At 48.2% G+C, this 18,692-nt stretch overlaps 8 protein-coding genes across 8 annotated transcripts; 2 read left to right on the plus strand and 6 right to left on the minus strand.

The window, feature by feature from the left end:
- Positions 1 to 326: 326 nt before the first annotated feature.
- N7511_007550 (NAD(P)/FAD-dependent oxidoreductase) lies at positions 327 to 1,886 on the minus strand (the record flags this gene model as incomplete). The annotated part of the gene is made up of 4 exons (XM_057129927.1): positions 327 to 595; positions 655 to 1,237; positions 1,289 to 1,578; positions 1,637 to 1,886. 4 exons carry the CDS (start codon positions 1,884 to 1,886, stop codon positions 327 to 329), a joined length of 1,392 nt encoding a protein of 463 aa, XP_056981710.1.
- Positions 1,887 to 2,309: 423 nt separating this feature from the next.
- N7511_007551 (uncharacterized protein) lies at positions 2,310 to 3,096 on the minus strand (the record flags this gene model as incomplete). The annotated part of the gene is made up of 2 exons (XM_057129928.1): positions 2,310 to 2,439; positions 2,495 to 3,096. 2 exons carry the CDS (start codon positions 3,094 to 3,096, stop codon positions 2,310 to 2,312), a joined length of 732 nt encoding a protein of 243 aa, XP_056981711.1.
- Positions 3,097 to 3,401: 305 nt separating this feature from the next.
- Positions 3,402 to 5,422, plus strand: N7511_007552 (uncharacterized protein; the record flags this gene model as incomplete). Its single annotated transcript, XM_057129929.1, has 7 exons — positions 3,402 to 3,636; positions 3,714 to 3,753; positions 3,808 to 3,946; positions 3,997 to 4,348; positions 4,405 to 4,868; positions 4,922 to 5,200; positions 5,249 to 5,422. 7 exons carry the CDS (start codon positions 3,402 to 3,404, stop codon positions 5,420 to 5,422), a joined length of 1,683 nt encoding a protein of 560 aa, XP_056981712.1.
- A 33-nt stretch (positions 5,423 to 5,455) lies between these two features.
- Positions 5,456 to 7,764, minus strand: N7511_007553 (Zn(II)2Cys6 transcription factor; the record flags this gene model as incomplete). Its single annotated transcript, XM_057129930.1, has 6 exons — positions 5,456 to 5,907; positions 5,950 to 6,293; positions 6,367 to 6,525; positions 6,575 to 7,179; positions 7,225 to 7,660; positions 7,715 to 7,764. 6 exons carry the CDS (start codon positions 7,762 to 7,764, stop codon positions 5,456 to 5,458), a joined length of 2,046 nt encoding a protein of 681 aa, XP_056981713.1.
- A 647-nt stretch (positions 7,765 to 8,411) lies between these two features.
- N7511_007554 (uncharacterized protein) lies at positions 8,412 to 9,693 on the minus strand (the record flags this gene model as incomplete). Its single annotated transcript, XM_057129931.1, has 4 exons — positions 8,412 to 8,838; positions 8,895 to 9,339; positions 9,396 to 9,432; positions 9,499 to 9,693. The coding sequence occupies 4 exons, from the start codon at positions 9,691 to 9,693 to the stop codon at positions 8,412 to 8,414; spliced, it is 1,104 nt and encodes a 367-aa protein (XP_056981714.1).
- A 2,143-nt stretch (positions 9,694 to 11,836) lies between these two features.
- On the minus strand, positions 11,837 to 16,149 carry N7511_007555 (uncharacterized protein; the record flags this gene model as incomplete). Its single annotated transcript, XM_057129932.1, has 6 exons — positions 11,837 to 14,087; positions 14,144 to 14,228; positions 14,278 to 14,298; positions 14,721 to 15,157; positions 15,228 to 15,951; positions 16,008 to 16,149. 6 exons carry the CDS (start codon positions 16,147 to 16,149, stop codon positions 11,837 to 11,839), a joined length of 3,660 nt encoding a protein of 1,219 aa, XP_056981715.1.
- A 272-nt stretch (positions 16,150 to 16,421) lies between these two features.
- Positions 16,422 to 17,955, minus strand: N7511_007556 (acetylornithine transaminase; the record flags this gene model as incomplete). The annotated part of the gene is made up of 3 exons (XM_057129933.1): positions 16,422 to 17,486; positions 17,549 to 17,785; positions 17,845 to 17,955. 3 exons carry the CDS (start codon positions 17,953 to 17,955, stop codon positions 16,422 to 16,424), a joined length of 1,413 nt encoding a protein of 470 aa, XP_056981716.1.
- A 201-nt stretch (positions 17,956 to 18,156) lies between these two features.
- On the plus strand, positions 18,157 to 18,570 carry N7511_007557 (succinate dehydrogenase assembly factor 4; the record flags this gene model as incomplete). Its single annotated transcript, XM_057129934.1, has 1 exon — positions 18,157 to 18,570. The coding sequence occupies one exon, from the start codon at positions 18,157 to 18,159 to the stop codon at positions 18,568 to 18,570; it is 414 nt and encodes a 137-aa protein (XP_056981717.1).
- Between the last annotated feature and the right edge of the window lie 122 nt (positions 18,571 to 18,692).

The raw sequence follows: 18,692 nt of genomic DNA on the forward strand, positions 1-18,692 counted from the left end.
CGAACACGTGACGCGGATTTCCTGCATCGCACCATAGATTGATTGGGCAAAGGCACATATCCAAGAGAAATATCAAAGCCCAAAGGTTTGGGCATGAATTAAGATGGATGTGGTGAAGTTCGATTTTGCCCTACAATCTCAGAGCCCAACTCAACATGGTTGGTACAGAAATCCATATACCCAGCCGAGGAGAATATGCAGTTCAATAATTAGTTAGAGGCCAGAAGTTTTCTCAAGGATTTAGATGATTTTGACAAAATCTGAGTGTATTTCAGGCAGAAATCGAGCTTAATTTCCGGTCAGGTTCAAACTAGCCTTAAGATAGACTACAAACGAGCCTCCGGCTTCCCACCTCCAGGCGTACTAGCGAAGATCTTGTTCTTCCGGCTGGCTAACCGCGCTGAAGTAGATTCAAACAGCTTGGGTAGACCGGTTTGTTCATATCCAACATCATTGAGTACCATCTTTGCCACGCCCTCAGCTGCAAGGAAGATCTGAGGCATCCCATGCCCAGTGAAACCAGCAATGATGTACTTATCTTTCTGTTTGGGGACAGGCCCAACATGCGGTAGGCCATCGGACGAGTAGCCCATGACTATAAGAAAGTTCAATGTTAGTCCGTTGCATTAAGTATCACATGTTTGTATAACATACTTCCAGTCCATACTCGGTCAAGGTAAGCATGACTATCCTCCCAGCCAATAAAATTGCGTTGCATATAGTTGTCCCAATAGCGGACAGCTGGTTCAAGCACTCGACTATCATCACTGACATTATACCAGCTATCCAAATCATCAATGAAAGCCGGTCTAGCTCCTCCAACGACAATGCTACCATCGACACGAGGAATAAGATAGTCGTAATTCCAGTTGTTCCAGCGAAGCGTATAAGTCTTCGTTAGTCGAGGAGCCACTGTACCCGGCGGAACAATGATTCGACTGCAAGTTCCTCGTACTGGGATGATTTTATCCTGGTATTCGGGAGCTAGGGCGGAGGTGTATGCGTTGGTGGCCAGAATGACAGTTTTGGCTGCAATAGAGCCTCGGGCAGTCTTCACTGACCAGCGATGACTTGAGCCTGTACATTTGGACTCGATAATCTCTTTTACTGGAGTATGTGTCTGTAAATTAACCCCGCGCGCAGTCGCCTTTTCCAGGAGATGCAACACGAATTTGTAAGGCCATATGTGGCCTGCGTCGTATGTGAAACATCCCTTGGCCCCTTTCACACCAGAGAACTTTGCAAAATCAGTCACAGGTTATTCATGTCACAATGGGTTTAACAATACCGTTTCTGCCTCGTTGGCATCGATGAACTTTGCGGTGGTCGTTGGAGCACATCCCTCCTTGATCAATTTGTCGTACCCAATCTTGAGAATTTTAGTATGATCCGCACTCAATTGAACATCAATTGCTTTTGTGACAGAATAATCACAGTCGATCTTCTCTTTGTCGATAAATTCCTTGAGAAAAGAAACATGTTTGGCCTCAAATGCTGCGACTTCAGCGGCAGCGTCGACGCCGTATTCAGCTGCTAAGCCGGCGATACCGTTATAAACATCCGGCTTCATGTGGCCCCCTAGATTATGTATTAGCTTGTCGACCCTGAAATCTCGCCTCAGAAACCAAATGCTTACCATTGCGACCCGTAGCACCAGAACAAGCCTGTCGCGCCTCTAGAATGAGGATTGAAGGAGGCTTGGCACCATCAGGAGTCTGGGCGAGAATATGATGCGCAACTGAGGATCCTGCATATCCAGCCCCGACAATTACAATATCAGACTCCTCCGGGAGGAAATCCGTAGATCGGTGGTTATCCAGTGGGTGTGGCTCTGTTCTCCAGAATGATGTCATGCCATTTGGCACTGGAGTATGTTTGGTCGCCATGATAAAAGTTAGGTTGTAAGAGGCTTGGTAAAACTTGACGTTGAGGGGTTATTTATTGTCATTGGTAGGGCTGGAGAGGAGGCATCCGGTTTCCCACCGGCAACGCATCCGGTCCGGGGTCATCCCGGAGATAGATAGAACATCGTATCATAGATGATATTGCATGAACAGTTGCAATTGTCTGGTTCTTAGAGAATAATAGAGAATCTAGAGAAGCTAAATAGGGGGAAAATAAGACGGATTTTAACAGGAGATCTGGCCAGGATGAGCATCAAAGCTATGCTGAATATCGCACACGGCTAATTAGGGTTCTCCAAAACAGCCAATTATAGCTTGACAGTTGACATTCTAATACTGAATCTAGTACCAAAAGTCTCATAGAGAACTCAACATCTTGTTATGAACAACATCAACTATCTAGTCTCAAGACGATGCCTGGGCAGCAATAATCTTGTCCGCCATTTCGGGCAAAGTATCAGCCATCACGTCCATGACTCCAAATAACTCCGATAGAGACTCCTTCTCCCAAATGTGGCAATAAGCCCCCTTGAACCTATAATGCAATATTAGTCTCGTGAAATGATGCCCTTGGAAGAATATCCACGTACCCCGCTTGCTTCGCCCCAGAGACGTCCCACATATGAGCTGCAGCAAACCAAGGAACTTTGCCGTCACTTTCAGTCTTGAGACGTTCGAGTAAAGGACGATAGGCGTCCAAATCAGGCTTGCCCACACCAACATCGTCACAAGAGAGCAAGTTTTCAGCAGGGAGCTCTACACCCGCGTTCTTAAAGTAGCCCCCAACACGGGTGATATCCGCCGCTGTAAAGGCCCAGACCGTGAACCCAGCATCTCTCAGCTTTTGAACACACTCTGCGGCACCGGGTCGGAACTCAAGAAGCTGGTACTCCTTCATGATAAACTCCAAATCTTCCGGGGTGGCCCAAGACCGAGGCTCAGCGATACCGGCCATCCATAGCATACGGTAGAAGAGAGCACGGAAGACTTCGCCAAATGGCACATATCTTTGCGACAGACTCAGGTTGGTGTATTCACGCTCGGCGGCTTCCATCCATGTGTACCCCAGGAGACGAGGCTTAATGCCCTCTGCGCGTAGTCGGTCCCCTAAGCGGGTATCGATGGCATCAAAGACATGATCATAGGCCACCAGCGTTCCCACGATGTCGAATACGACGTGCTTGGAAGACATGTTTTGATTCAATATACTGATCTTGGATTGAGATGTAAGAAAGATTGAAGCGATCAAGCACAAGAGCAGGACATCGACCCAAGAAATAGCAGATAAGAAGGAGTGAGTCACTGCTATCTCTGTTTGATTGCTGATTCATGGGCAGCCAAGTGGTGCAGACATACCCCGCCCAATGCCGGTGGGAAATCCACCGGCAACTTTTGATCGACCGGAATGATAACGATAAGGATAGAACTATACGCGGACTACACTTCTTATAGGCAATCAATCGCCCTGGGAAAATCACATTCTACTTCCGAGTGAGAATGTCTCAATTTTCCCATTTCCCCAAAGATGGCGACGTCAAAAACGGCGAGACCAGCGATTTGGAGCGCACTGCCACTTCGGGAACTGAGCGTCATGGCAGTACGGTCATCATTTCCCCAGCAGATACGGCGGGATATCACCGGTCCTTGACGAGACGCCAGATCATGATGATGACCTTTGGTGCTGGCATTGGAACTGGTCTTTGGGTGGGTACTGGACAGGCTCTTTACTATGGTGAGTGATCACAAAACAATCCTAGGATAGCATGGGGAACCCCCCACGACTTGGACCAGAATATTGACCCAACACAGCTGGGCCGGCGGGAATTGCGATTACCTATACCATTACTGCGTATGAGACCCAACAGACTTTTAACTGTTGAGCAACGAGCTGACATATCCGAAGAATGATCGTCTTTGCCCAATACTCCTCTGTTGGAGAGATGACCACGTATAAGCCTATCCACGGCGGCTTTATCCGACAGTGCGCAGAATATGTGGATCCAGCATTCGGCTTCGCAATTGGTGTGAACTTCTGGTTCGCTGTATGCTATTCTTTCCTCGATCACGGACTCAGTATACTAATACCTCACAGTGGGTGATGATCATCCCAGCAGAGATCACAGCCGCGATATCCGTGCTGAAATACTGGCCTGAAACCGAGGTTGTACCACTGGCTGCGTATATCACGATATTCTTGGTGGTGATAGCCGCTGCGAACATGTTCCACGTCCGAGTATACGGTTACATTGAATACTACATGTCATTCGTCAAGTGCATCGCCGTGGTTTTGATGATATTCTTCATGTTCATTATGACTTCAGGTGGTATTGCTGCAACGAATGGACCGATTGAGTTCCGATTCTGGAAGAGCCCCGGGGCTTTCAACAATGGAATCAAGGGGATATCCAAGGCATTTGTACAGGCCGCTTTCAGTTTCGGTGGAGGTACATGACTTTTATGACACGCTACTTCCAGTCAAGTCTAACTAATGATCTTATAGGCGAGCATATTGCAGTCATAGCCGGCGAAGCGAGAAACCCACGACAAACCATCAAGAAGACCGTGCGACCAATCTTCTGGCGAATGTTCACCTTCTTCGTTGTGAATATTTGGCTGGTGGGTATGTGTATTCCATCCAACGACCCAGACCTATCCAATAGCGGCACATTGGGAAGCCCCTTCGTCATTGCTATTAAAAGGGCTGATGTATACGGACTTGCACACGCTATCAATGGATTTATCTTCCTCAGTGTGATCAGCTGCGGAATTACAAGCGCTTATATTGCCAGTCGAAGCCTGACAGCCCTCGCTGATCTCAGTATTATTCATCCATTCTTTGGTAGAAAGGATAAACAGGGCCGGCCTTATGTCTCACTCATAATTAGTTTGGGTATTGGTGGTGGATTGTGCTATCTCAACACCGACAGTGTTGGAACTTTAGTCTATGGCTGGTTTTCTTCTCTGGTGAGACCTCTTGAGCGAGACGCAAGTGCTTCAGTGTTGATCTTTTATCATAGGTCGCCATTGCCACACTTTTCCAATGGGCTTCGATCTATATCGCCCATCTCCGATTCCGACAAGGCCTCAAAGCTCAAGGGAAAGACCTAGCAAGCCTCCCATTCAAGGGATTCCTTACTCCGTGGGCCCAGTACTTCAGTCTCCTCATTGTCCTGTTCGTCTTTGGTTGTGAATTTTATCTCGCGTGCTGGCCATTTGGAGAGAAGGGCTCAGTCAAGAGTTTCTTCTCAACTTATCTTGCTGCTCCGCTATTCTTCTTCGATTATTTCGTTTACAAGGTGCGGAGCCCGTCTTTTGTGAAGTTTTGCGTTATCTGACTTGAACAGTTTTATTACAAGACAAAGATTGTCAAACTGAAGGAGATGGATTTCAGTGCTGCACGAGAATTTGATGATCAGGATGTGATTAACAACATTGCCTCTGAGGATGCAGATAGAGACCCAGAGAAGATCAGGCAGACAACATGGATTAAACGTGCTCGTTATATGGTATTTGGTTGAGCTTTATTATGTTCCGCCACTGAACAGTGTGAATTATTCTGACAGCACAGAGAAAATATTCGAATCAAACTCCATATTGTTACTCGACCAATCGGGATTGAAAAATCCAGTCAGTTCATTGAGATCAGGATTCGTAAAGCCGTCAGAGCCAGAGGTAATATGCGAAAGTGGGCTGAAAGCTGAAAGCTCCAGATTGCTGCCGACCGTGCCCTTATCCTTTTTCAACGACTGTGTCCAGTCTTTGAACTTGGAATAAGCAGACATGGTGCTTTGCTCTGTGTTTGACTGAGACACTTCGTCTCCTTCGGGGGCTTCGAGCAGCTGACTTATAGCTGCCTCAATTGACTCAATGTAAGATATCTCCGACTGAGAAGACACCCCTCCAATCATTTGACGTATGAGACCCATTCCGCGCTGTAGCCCATCTTGCAGCCTTGGCGACTTGCCCGAGTTAAGACTTTCCGCAAGGATTACGAGAAGAGCGGCTCAGCAAGCCCCAAACTCATTATAAGAGGCTCTACAAAGACCAACGTGGTCTGATAAAGACTGCAAGGTATTGAGAATGTCCAATGCGCTAGATACGCAGTCATCCACCAAAACCGATCGGCGGACTTGACCTGCATGGTTATCGGTTCCTAGCACACTCTCGTCAGGAGGATCATGTTTCTCAACAAATATGAACGGACGACCCATATAAACGTATATAAGTAAGTAGCAAAGTCGAAGATGCGCGTTTTGTCGGAATAACGGACCTTGGGAGCATAGGTCTCGACATTCTATCGTGGCAGGTAGAGAATCCCACCATTGTTTGATGCCGGCTCTTAGTCGTAGCAATCGCTCTGAATATTCAGAGAGGAGCCGCTTGGGACACCTTTTGAATTGTGATCTATTCGTATATTAGTTCCTCATCTCTGTTTTTATCCAGTCTATTTCCAGCCACTCACAAAGTCTCCGCCACTTCGCCTAGGTATGAGATCAAGGTATGGAACGCAGTCATATTTGCAAAGCGTGGGGACTCAAATTCAGGATAGTCGGTTGGAAGATCGGCATTGATCTCAGATCTTGCTATAGACAGAGGGCGTCCATGCATAATGCTAACATACCTGTGAATAGTCAGCTTTAATTGTGGAGAAATCACCCCAGCTCACATACTTTTCCACGGAATAGGCAGTCCAGAATAATCGGTTTCTCGTTTCAATTGTGCGAGCATCAATATTCCCGCCGACATACTTTCGATGCATGCCATTCTGTATAGCCATTTTCATTGCTAGGCCATAATAGGTGTACGCCAGGCCACCGGTCGACACAGGTAAGGAGTATGTGGCAAGAAGTAGAAACACCTGCACACTCTCATGAGATGCAACTAGAAGCACGTCCGGGATGAGCTTGCATGCCACATGGTAAAAGACAAGCCCAACGGAGTCCTCGGAGCATAGAGTCAGCTCATTGGCCGTTTCAGAACCTGGCCTTGGCTTTTCATCTTCCATGTGTGCCACTTGAGTCCCAATCGCGAGAGCAGCAAATACGGAGCACACCCAGGGGAAGTCATTCGCGCTGTATTCTGTGGTTGGGTCGTAGCAAAGTGCCACTTTTTCTTCGATCCACCTCCGCTCCATGTAAAAAGAATTGATCTCTGAATATTTAAAAAACATTGTGACAAGAAATTCAGCAATAGCCCTCGGTGGTAACTGATTCATGCAATTTCTCATAAGCTCAGGGGGTGATTGAAGCTGTGTTGGACGCCAGTATTCTTTGACCTGCATTGCGTTAGGTAAGAGTAAAACAGCAAAGGAGTCACATACTCTGATGTCAAGCTGATCGATTTGGCAACTCATTTTCCGACGAATCTTTTGCGAAAAATTCCAATGTGAGAATTCCCCTGAGTAATGTGCCACGTTATTCGATACAAAATGGACATCGAACGACTCGTTCACGTCTAGGGGACCGTCCGGTTGATTTGAGTTTGTTGTCTTGGTTTTTAACTTTTCAACGATTCGAGAAAGATTGTCCTCATCCAAAGATATCTCTCCGAGGAAGTGCTTAGCAATATACTCCAGATTTTGTACTCGCTGGGCATTCTCTTTTGGAGCAGATGAAACAGGCACCGCCAAGGCACCCGCTGTGGATAGACTTGAACTATCTTGTCCTTGAAATCGACATGGTCGACCAAGGCGTTCACATCGCCAGCAAGGAGGACCGCCTTCACATTTTTCCTTCTGTTTCCGACAGGTCTCGCAGCTTCTCAGTGTCAGCAAGGAATCTCACGTTGCAACTCGGGCAGTAATGACTTACGCCAATGAGGCTCGTCTCTTCTCTCCTCTTTTACGTTTCGCCGAATTCATCTCAGTAATCAGTATTGTAAATGCACCCAAGGCAAGAATTGGAGAGATGAGGTCGAGTCTCTTATCATGCGGGGAAGCGGCGACCAATCAAAAACCGGTATCCGCATAGCTAGCCCCTTCCTCTTTGGGACAGTCAACTCCCTATTGGGAAGACTTCAAAACCCTCGAAACAACCTTAAATGCAGTCACGTGGTGTGTGAAGCCCTCAGACAGGGGCACATAGTACTTGTGCAAGCGGATCATAAATACGCCAGAGTGGTTCAATGCCTGTTGGAGGTACCCCATGACACCTTATCTCCTGTGGCGATCGTAACACCAATGTAGTTCTTATGCTCGACATGGGGGAATGTATCTTTCCTGGCTTTGAGTAAACGTGGTGTGACCAGTGGATCGTGGGAGCCACAGGTCCTTTTAAAGGTATTTCAGTTTTGTTCATGTTTAGGAAACGAATGCGTATTTAGAACAATTTCTCTTTTGTTGAGGCACGTACAAGTCTTGCGTCAAGATGTAAACGATAAGTTAAATCAACATGAATTTCCCTATAGGGATATCGCATATGATGTCCACATGCTATAGATAATTCAGTCCTGCTCGAACATTTTGATGGGCCAAATATCAGATAAGCCAAACAACATGGGGACAGTCATCTAATTCCACGAAATAGTCACCTCCTCTTTGACTTGAATCCTAGATCGCGACGCCGCAACATCATCTCTGCTATCCTTTCCCCGCAATAAGTTCAATGGCCAGCCAGGGAAACTAGTCAGCTGGACTTCATCACCATGATGCTCTTCATCTTCATTATCTTCGGGGTATTGTTGCCTAGAGCGATGAGTCCTAGACCCAGCCGTTCCATGGTAATCCTCCTTATTTCTTGCATCTGATTTCTTCACCCCAAGAGCGCTCCACCATCGACGGAACATGGGCGAGATTGTGGGGAGACAGGCACACAAGATTCCGATAAAAGGCTCAACACAAGACCACATGAATACGGGCGCAATGGTCCATGATGGATCATCAGAGTGAATATTCTTGTGAAGGAATATGACACGAACGATTCCGGCCACACAGACGCTGTTGGATGAGCTAAGGTTAGAACATCTCTTAGTGTTTTGGAAAGCAATACTCACAAGCCTCCTAGAAGTAGGATGCTTATCACAGCAAGTCGCTGGGTACGAGGCATTTTCAACTTCCAAATAATAGGAGCCGGAACACAAAGAATCATCACATCGATGATCACGGCGGCAATTCCGTTGAACAAAAAGAATTGGGAAACATTAATGCAGGCCCCCTCAGCCTCTGGATAAGTATATTGCTCCCAAAAGTGTGACAATGGGCGACAAGCGACAGACATTGTGATAATCACTGCAACAAAATATCCGAGAATGATACACATGGAGATGTACAACGACCATTGAATGTTGAGGATTCGTCGATAGAACATCATGATGGAACATTTTGTCAACGTGATAGTGGTCGAATAAATGAAAACGTGTGCAAGAAGGAGCTTCCAGAGCACTGTGAACTCGGAGTCTGTAAGGGCTTGTTGATGCCAGCCATTCTTATACTTCAGACCTTCGCAATCGCAACGTTAGGCTACCAAAGAGTAAAAATAAGATATTCTGACTTACTAATTATCACACATGCAGCTGTCCCATAGGCAAAAAGCTGCACAAAAGAGTCAGTGACAAAGCCAAACTGCATGTTAGCACAAGCTATCCGGTTCAACCTTACCAGTGAAACAAGAATAAGAAAATCATCCAATCCAAAATTCGTCTGAGAAGTCTTTGCCCGGGTATACAAGCGCAGAATGACCGCCAAAGTTCCAATTATCATCAGCGAGACGACCGCGCCTAGCATACGAGCTTGCTGATTTTCAGAGATATCAATGCCAGGAGGCGCAGGACCAAAGTTCCCAGTGGCTATCATCTTTAACAAGATGAACCACAGACTCTATGTGCGAATCTCCAGGATTTAGCATTGGCAATCGAGCATGTGGGCATGGGCTTTTGGTATTAAACGGCTGAGCGCCATGTTGATGTTACATTTTATTATGATATACTGTTCCAAGGTTAGGAATGGACCCAAGTGGACCTAGGCCTCGAGTTCCTGAAGAAATGATGTGTCGATCTCTGCTGGGATGTCAGACGCGTCTTAATATCTACTATAATTTCCCCGATTGGACGGGGGACTCGGGAATAAGCTGTCAGACTTGATGAAGTAGACTTGGCTGATCTGGAAGCGTAGTATATCTGTATTAAAGACGTTATCATAGTTTCTTTTCGTTACGATGGTGCCAAATAAAAGCCATGATATTGAAGTGGGACGTATGCACGGAACAGTGTCCTTAGCTTCAAGATCATAACCAAATCTCGTAAACACGCCCCTTCGCCAATAAATCTAGACAGTGAAAAAAAATATGAATACAATTTGCCATTCCACAACAAGCGATCGAGGGGCGCCACGTGTGGGGCTGATTTCATCTATACAAGCAAGTGGAGTGCAGCTAATAACTTTGCCACGTTCTCGGGCGCTTGACAGGTGAAATCGCGGGAAAATGACATATCGCATGCCCAATGGGGGAAATGAGGCTTTCTGACAGGTTCCCTTCCTATGTTAGGATCATTATTTAGAGTTGATTGATTTTGGGGTATGAGTCTAGAATCTATGGCATTGTCAAAGGCCAGCAATGGACAATCTTTGTAGTACCGACTCCATTTGATCTACTGTTCTTTCTGCTTACCTCCTGTTAGACACGGAGTACTATTTCACATTCCGCATAGTTCATAATATAGTATATCTGACTATTCCCGGCGAAAATCGAAGCATTGATGTTTCATAGAATAAGTTGACAATTCCAAGTTTTCTCCCTGGAGAAATCCAATGTACAATCGTCTCAGAAAAGAAATCAAATTCCCAACTGGAACACCTAGTGAAAAGCCATAACCAGCCAGTTACAATCGTATTTCGTTAAAGGGATGGTGAAGGCAACGAACAACCTTGGCTTGACGAAGGAATGATTCCTCAATGGATTCTTGGAACTGGGGCACCTTCTTGGTCAGCGATAATGAATCCGGATAATAGCTTGGGCTGTATTCAACAAATACATGATCTTTAGGTGGCTTTATCGATCCGTGTCGATGCTGAAAGATGTGCATGTTGCAAAATGAGATGGAAGTTAGGTAGGGCCAGGTTGAGGGTTGGCATGTACCCTTTTCTCGCCTCAGACATCATCAACGCCCATATTTCATCGTTCAACAACAACATCATCATCATCATCACTGAGACTATACAATTGCTGATCTATAATGGAGCCGATGTACATTACCACCGGAAACTCGCCGATCCTTCAAACACGCCTGTAAGTACGACATCCTTCATCACACCAAGCTGGAATGAATGACACCCATACAGAGCCAGCTATCATTGTCCTCGCTTCTCTTGCTGTGATATTTAGGTTATATGGGGTTAAATTATCTTTCGGAGTATACCAAGAGCTGTATGACTCCATGTCAAGAGAGCCCAATACATATGGTGAGAGGTTTTGCAACCATGGTTGTAACACCGGTGGCAGGTGCATTGATTCGGGGCAGTCATAAAAGTGTGACATCGACTCTTGCTGGGTGCAACTGTGGCTGCATTTTGGGCACGCTTCGAAGTGACAAGTGTCCCTGGTGGTTGACAGGGGCGAAGGAACTGGCTTGCATAGAGTCATTTTAAGATCAAGTGAATAAAGCGGCTCTCTAGGCTTCTCGATCAAATGAGCCAAATTTGATCTCATTCCAGTGTAAATAAGGCCATCTAATATACTTATCAGCATTGCTGGGCTTGAATGTGATGTTTTCAGAAGCATTTGATCATGATTCATTGAATGAACCGAAGCAATCTGGGGAAAAAGGCAATAGTATAGAAACGTCAACCGGTTTTGAAGTACAGCGAAGCTCACGGCCATTTAGTTTGTAGCTCACTAGTAAAACCATTCAAGTGATTCAATTCTTTCAAGATATGCATTCTTCTTCGCTTGAACGTGATCATTCATAGACAGGTCATAGATCAGTATCTCTATATTGTATCAAGGTCCAGGTGTCTGCGCCCCCTCTCCTATCCCCATCAAGCCACCGGCAAGTCCATTCATCCGCCGATCCAACAGATCCTCCTCACTATCAAGCGAGGCAATGCTCCGCCCGCGGGGCCGGAACGCGCCTGGACTCTCAGGCGCACTGTTTGTCTCATCCGGATCGAAGGTGTCTTGTCGACTAGCTCTTTCTAGATGCCGCAGCTTGGCGATGAAGTCATCCTTTGCATTGCTGTCATCTCCCAACGAGGTGAATCCCCTGAACTGGGAAGAAGCGAAAGATGACCGCGATCTCCTGCGCCGGGTTCGATGCTCGGATTTAGATGCAGGAATATTTTCACTGTCATTGGCCGGCGTGATTTTGCTCATGCCCATTTCCAAGGGTCTATCATCATCAGCCGAAGATTCTCCAGTGAAGCTGCGGTGGTGATTCCGTCCAATACGGACGGCGCTTGGATCTGGATTCGTCGAGCGAGACCATTTGAGAGAATTGATGGAGCCTGGAGCCCTTCCAGGATTCAGTAAATCAGAGTTGAAGTCATTGGTCTCCATATTCTCAAACAATGTCTCGAGCCACTGGGCGCTGCGGTTGATGTACTTCCACGCCTCAGGGAAGAAACCAGCCATTTGCATAAATCCATGTGACACTCCAGGGATTAGGGAGAGTTCGACATATTTCTTCTCGTTGAAGGATCGTTTGGAGCCTTCTAAACCCAGATCCTGGCGCTCACGGAACTGGTGCATCTTTGCCTGGCGCAATCTGCCCGCAAAAATAACAGTGTCATCGACAAGAGGATCTCTCTCACCGGTCATGATATACGTCTTCGGGAACCGGGCAAGTAGAGCATCTGGCGCCAAAACGGGGGACAGGAGGAAGTCGGTGTTGAAGTCAGGGCGGTGATGTGGTCCAATGTACAAAATAATCATAGCGCGCGTCATCTCAGGAGTGAGGATCCGATCGTGGACATAAGTGATCATGGATGAGACGGCGAGTCGAGTCTTGATTGGCGTAACTTTATCTTCTCCTTTGGCAGCAGACTTTTTGACCACGTTCTCGTTCTTTTCCAATTTCTTCTCCAACGATTTTGCAGCCTGTGTAGGTACGTCTGTATCTTCTTGAACCTTGGACTTCACATTCGTCTTCTTCTCCTCCGGTGGTGATAACGCTGTCAAGTCTTCAACAGAGTGGCCTGGAGATGTAAATGGCGTGAGTTTACGATATTGGTCTTGCTTTCGTTGGAGTACACCACGATTGGTTTGGCGCGAGCTCTTGTCTTGAATGAGTGACATCTGCTCATCACTCATCCAGCTCTCAACTCTCATGTTCAGAGCAGGATATCCCAGTACCAAGCCATCAGGACTTGGAAGCACGTCGTCACCTCGCCATCCTTGTCCCATTGCAGTCTGCAAAATCATTAGGGTCATTCCCACGGCTAGATTCCCACCAGCACTCTCCCCGGTTACCAGTACGCGAGGGCGATCTGCACCACCAAGACCCATACACCGGCCCTTCGTATCAACGATGCTATGATAGACATCATAACACTCATGCAGAGCATACGGATATGCATACTCAGGTGCCTTTTTGTAATCAATGCTGAGGATTGGCACTTTAAGTCGTCCAGACCAAGATAAGAGCTTGTCTTCGGAGTTCCTGGGGCTCATGGCGACAAATCCACCTCCCGGGACATCTAGCACCAAGCTAGTCTGGTCACGCAGTGCACTCAATGGACCGTCAAAGTACAACCATGCGCTTACTGGCTCAGTGTAGACAGACTGTGCAGGACGAGGAATACGGATCGCCCGAGCAGGATACCGAGTAAGCCGTGGGCGTAACAGCTTCGCTAGAGTCCACAGGTAAGGGCTGGTGGCCTTGTTCCAAGACACCCGCAAATGTTCAAGTGTCAGTGTTGCTCGCACCCTGCGTACTTTTTCATCCGCCTGCTCTGCAGCAATGAGATAGTAAGCAGTGAATACAAGTGATGCAATATCTCGAAGCCACTTCGGTTTGATGTTCATCGCTGTCCAAAAGCCAGCATCCAAGCCAGTGGTGATCCATGTCGCTCGGAAAAAGGATCGTGAGTACATATTCGCTAGCGGCTCCGGGCATTCTAGGCCGACAATTTTGGCAAAATTTCGGCTAAGATATAGCCATAGGAAGATGACGACTGTGGTCTGCCATGTTGTCAACTTCCCAGTGAACCGGGAGGAGAGCTTTCGAATGAACGGTGGGCCATGTCTGTCTGCTCTGTCGTGATTCTTGTCAGGGTTGACAGGCCATAGGAATTAGATCTATGATCGTACCTTAACAAGTAGAGAGACCAAAAGGAGACCACTGCAAAGACCTGGATCTTGCGGAAACGGGTGGATGGCCTCCCCAGAACGTGATCTGCATTTAGATTAGTTTGGTATTCCCCTAGAAATTAGAACACACGTACCGATCATCTCTGAATCTAGGGCTGAAGTGTCATCAATGCAACATGCAATTTATAGCTGAGGAATACACAGGTTGAAGGTAGCATCAAAGAGAATGCGAAGCCAGCTGGGCCATCAGGTCTCAGTAGTTCAGTCAGCACGTCACTTGAACAAGGCATCCTCCGCTTCGCACTGGGACAATCCAATCAACTCGATGCGGTTGGCAAAGAATCACATGCAAGGGGAATCCCCTCGATCACATGTGACGTGACATCACGAGACTCATTTCTTGACACGTGCTTATGTTGTGGTTTTTGTGTTTTTATGCTTTTATGCTTAATTTATTGTTTATGCTCAATCTGGGTCTAGGCCAGAGGAGTACCCTAAGGTATCTATGTCTTCTGTCGGCAAAAGTCTCGTCCATGGCCAACCTGCCAATTGCACAACCAGACCTCCCATCCCATACTGAGAAATCCGGCAATACATATGCCACCGGAATCACTGACAGTGGTAGCGCCCAGAGAAAACTCGCGATCTTCTTTAGGCACGCGATCGGCAATTTCAGCAAAGGTGTTGACGTATACCACGCCACCGAGAAGGCCCTCCCAGAAAATGATGATGAAGACAATCCACACACTGGGAATGAAGTCAAACAAAGCGTGGAGGGTCAACAGTACGAGGTTGGCAACCTGCAGCAGCGAAGGGATATATAACTTGTGGATGCGGTAGAATGGGGTAGAAGAGCGGGAAACGAACACGCCAATCTGGTATATGGCATTATAGGTCGGATAGAAAGATCGAAAGTGTTCGAAGGGCGATTCGCGTAGAGGGAAAAGTAAAGTAGGAGAAACTCCTTGGTTGATGACATACTCGGCAATGTAGACTAGCAGCATTGGAACCATGCTGGATAAATCCGTCAGTCCTTGCAATAACGCTATAATGCGTCTGAGAGGCTTCCAAATGTTGTACTCACAAGGGGATAAAAAGCCCTCTGACACGGCGCAAATTTGCGAGAGCCCGGTCCAGCCACGGATCTTCGTCATTGACATGCCCCGACTTGGGGATGCTTGTGCCACTGTGTGACAAACCGAGCAATCCCTCGTTCTCCCCGTCCATCTCATCTTCTTCCACTTGCTCACCTCCCTCAACAACACGATATCTATCAGCACCGGCCTCAGAAGCTCGCAGAGGAGCGTGAGGGAGTACGACAAAGAAACTGATAATCATGATGGCCGGTAAACACGCTGAGACCAGCAGCGTGACATGAACAGAGAAACCTAATGCCGAAGTTGCCAAGGCATAGGCACCAGCACCCACCAAACCAGCAGCACCGGTGCCACTGCCCCATGAAGCCAAACTAAAGGGCCCATAGAAATGCGTGAGACCAACGAAGCTCAGCTCACCGCCGCCGCTGGAAAAGCTAGCCAGAATAATACCCGCAATCTTCGACGCTATGGCTCCTCCGTCAGTATAGCTGGGGCTCATCGCCACGACTAGCATGCCCACGGAAGACAGGAAGACGAAGATCAAGATGCGCATCCAATACGGGACCAGGTGGATAAAGTACGGGGCGACCAATTTGGTCGCAAACGAAGGGATCACATCTGCGAGGAGGACGACGCCTTTGGGTACATCGGGTCCGACTAAATCTACAGCTGCTGATAAGATAATCACGTATATGACATTATTGACCAAGCCTGTGTAATGTATAAGCATAGAACTGGACGGGTGAAGCTACTCAAAGAATGCGCACCGAAGAGCCAGAAAGCGACACAGACTCGTGGGTCTGCACCGCTGAATGCATCGTTGATGCGGGCACTGAAACGGGACCAGAGGGATGGTTGCTCTTGGGAGGGAAACGACGGGGCGTCCTCGCCAGATGTAGGCTGAGGCATTCGAAAGTTGCGTTTGGGAGATGCTACAGAGAAGTCACGAAGAAGTTCATGGCTTTAGGGGGGTTGTATCAGATTTACGGAGACAACTGGAGTGACGAGTCCTTATCTCCACAGCTCCACGGGGTCCACCGCCTTTCCGTCCCAAACGCGTCAACTGTTCACAGTAAAACAAAGTCACTTTTCTTTCGCTCTAAATGTCTATACAGAAAATAATAACATCCATGGTATATATCACGAAAACAAAGTCATAGGCGGCATTCAGATCAAGGTGTTTATGCCTTCACGACCGACTCCATGGCCTGCTCAAGGATGCGCAGACTGGTCTGAATCTGGTCCTCGGTGATCGTCAAAGCAGGGACAAAACGGATGCAGCCCTCGCCAGCAGTGATGATCAGCATACCACGCTCACGGGCAGCGGTTATAATATCACCAGCCTTGGCGGTGAACTCGGGGGCAAGCTGGAGACCCAGGATGAGACCACGGCCACGGATCTCGGAGATCACGCCAGGGAACTTCTTCTGGAGGGCCTCGAAGCCAGACACGAAGAGGGCAGACTTATCCTTGACAGACTGCTGGAGCTCAGGCTCAGCGAGACGTTCAACAATATGGTGAGCGACACGGCACGCCAGAGGGTTACCGCCGAAGGTGGTGCCGTGGTCGCCAGTCTTGATGTGCTGGCCGACAGTCTTGCCGGAGACAATGGTGGCACCGATAGGGATACCGTTACCAAGGGCCTTGGCGGTGGTCAAGATATCGGGGTGGGCAGCTTCTCCGGAGGCCGGGGCGAGAGAAGGATGGGCGTGAGCCCAGAGGGAACCGGTACGGGACAGACCGCACTGGATCTCGTCGAAGATCAGGACAGCGCCGACTTCGTCACAGCGCTTGCGCAGAGCAACCAGGAACTCGGGAGTAGCGCTGTTGACACCACCCTCACCCTGGATGGGCTCGACGATAACGCCACAGGTCTTATCAGTGATGAGAGTCTGGAGCTGGTCGATTTGGTTGTAATCGCCGTACTTGAAGCCGGGGATCATGGGAGAGAAGGGGGTCTGGTACTTGGGGTTGGGTGTGGCTGAGAGGGCACCCATTGTGCGGCCGTGGAATGAGCCGTTGAAGGACACAAACTCATGCTTCTCACCGGAGGGGTTCAAGGTGCGGCCGACCTTGCGGGCGAACTTGATGGCGGCCTCGTTGGCCTCCGTACCGGAGTTGGAAATGAAGACCTGGGACGCATCGCGCATAGCACCGGACTTCTGAGTCAACTCAATGAGCAATTGACTCAGAGCACCGGTCCAAGGGTTGTGATAAAGGTTGGAGGCGTGGATGAGGGTCTCAGCCTGCAATTGAGTATCGCAGTTAGCAATTGATCGTTATTGACTCATGGAGCATTGTAGCGCACCTGCTCAGCAATGATCTTGGCGATCTCGGGGTCACAGTGACCGAGAGAATTGACGGCAATTCCTGCAGTCAAGTCCAAATAGCGGCGGTTTTCCATATCCCACAAGTAGCAGCCCTGTCCCTTCATCATCATGGGAGCTGGGCGAACGTAGGTCGGGACCATGAACGGAGCCCGCTCGTTGATGAACGAGGCAGTAACTGAGTCTGCCGAAGGATCGGGATTCGGGACAGCCACCTTCTGTATCATTGTTAACTCTTACGCTGGAGAAGATTGTGGACTATAGTGAGCCTGCGTACCTGTGCCTTGGCCACATTGGCAGTGGTGAATCGGCGCACTGGTGATTCAAGGGCAGGGACCAGCTTAGATGCGCGAGGCAGACGGCGCGCGGCCATGCGAATAGCAGACATGGCGAATATATTCAAGACGAGTATGAACGAAAAAAAAAAAAAAAAGCCGAATGTACAAGGAGGTGAAGATCAAACGGTTCTAATCAGATCCGGGAGAAAAAGGCGATATCGGGATCGGCTCTTAGTCACTCGGAGTGACTCAAAACATTCCCGAACTTCCCCAACTTCACCTCACTGGACATATCATACTCCTCATACACAATGTCTTTCTCACTTGCTATTCGCCGTTCAATTTTCTCTGTCCCCATCGGGCGCGCTGTCCGACCACTCTCCACAACCCGGATCCTGTGCCAAGCCGACGACAAGCCTATGCCATTCTCCAATTCGCCGGCTCCCCCGCGCCTCCCTAAAGAGGAACAAGAGATCTTTGAAAAGCTCCAGAAGCAGTCGACTGGAGCATTCAGCACACCCCAGGTCAACCAGTCCCCGCAGGGTGAGATCCAGGCCGACGGCAAAGGTGGCGAACTGCACCCCGATGCGCCGAAGAAACTGATGCCCGAATTCGAGGGCGAGACAAACCCCAAGACTGGCGAGGTTGGGGGACCCAAGAATGAGCCTCTCCGTTGGGGATCTGCGGGTGATTGGAGTTACGGAGGTCGCGTCACTGATTTCTAAGTGAGGACAAGTTGGCCAGGGACATTTGCATCATGCCGGCGTTGGTATTTCTTGAAGAATATAAGTCTCCGTTTCGGGAGGAGTGGGTGGGCAATTTATAATAATTCCGCCTACAGTGTACA

This window comes from Penicillium nucicola, assembly GCF_028828085.1.
Source record: "Penicillium nucicola strain IBT 29836 chromosome Unknown utg000008l, whole genome shotgun sequence".
NCBI classification, from domain to species: Eukaryota; Fungi; Ascomycota; class Eurotiomycetes; order Eurotiales; family Aspergillaceae; genus Penicillium; species Penicillium nucicola.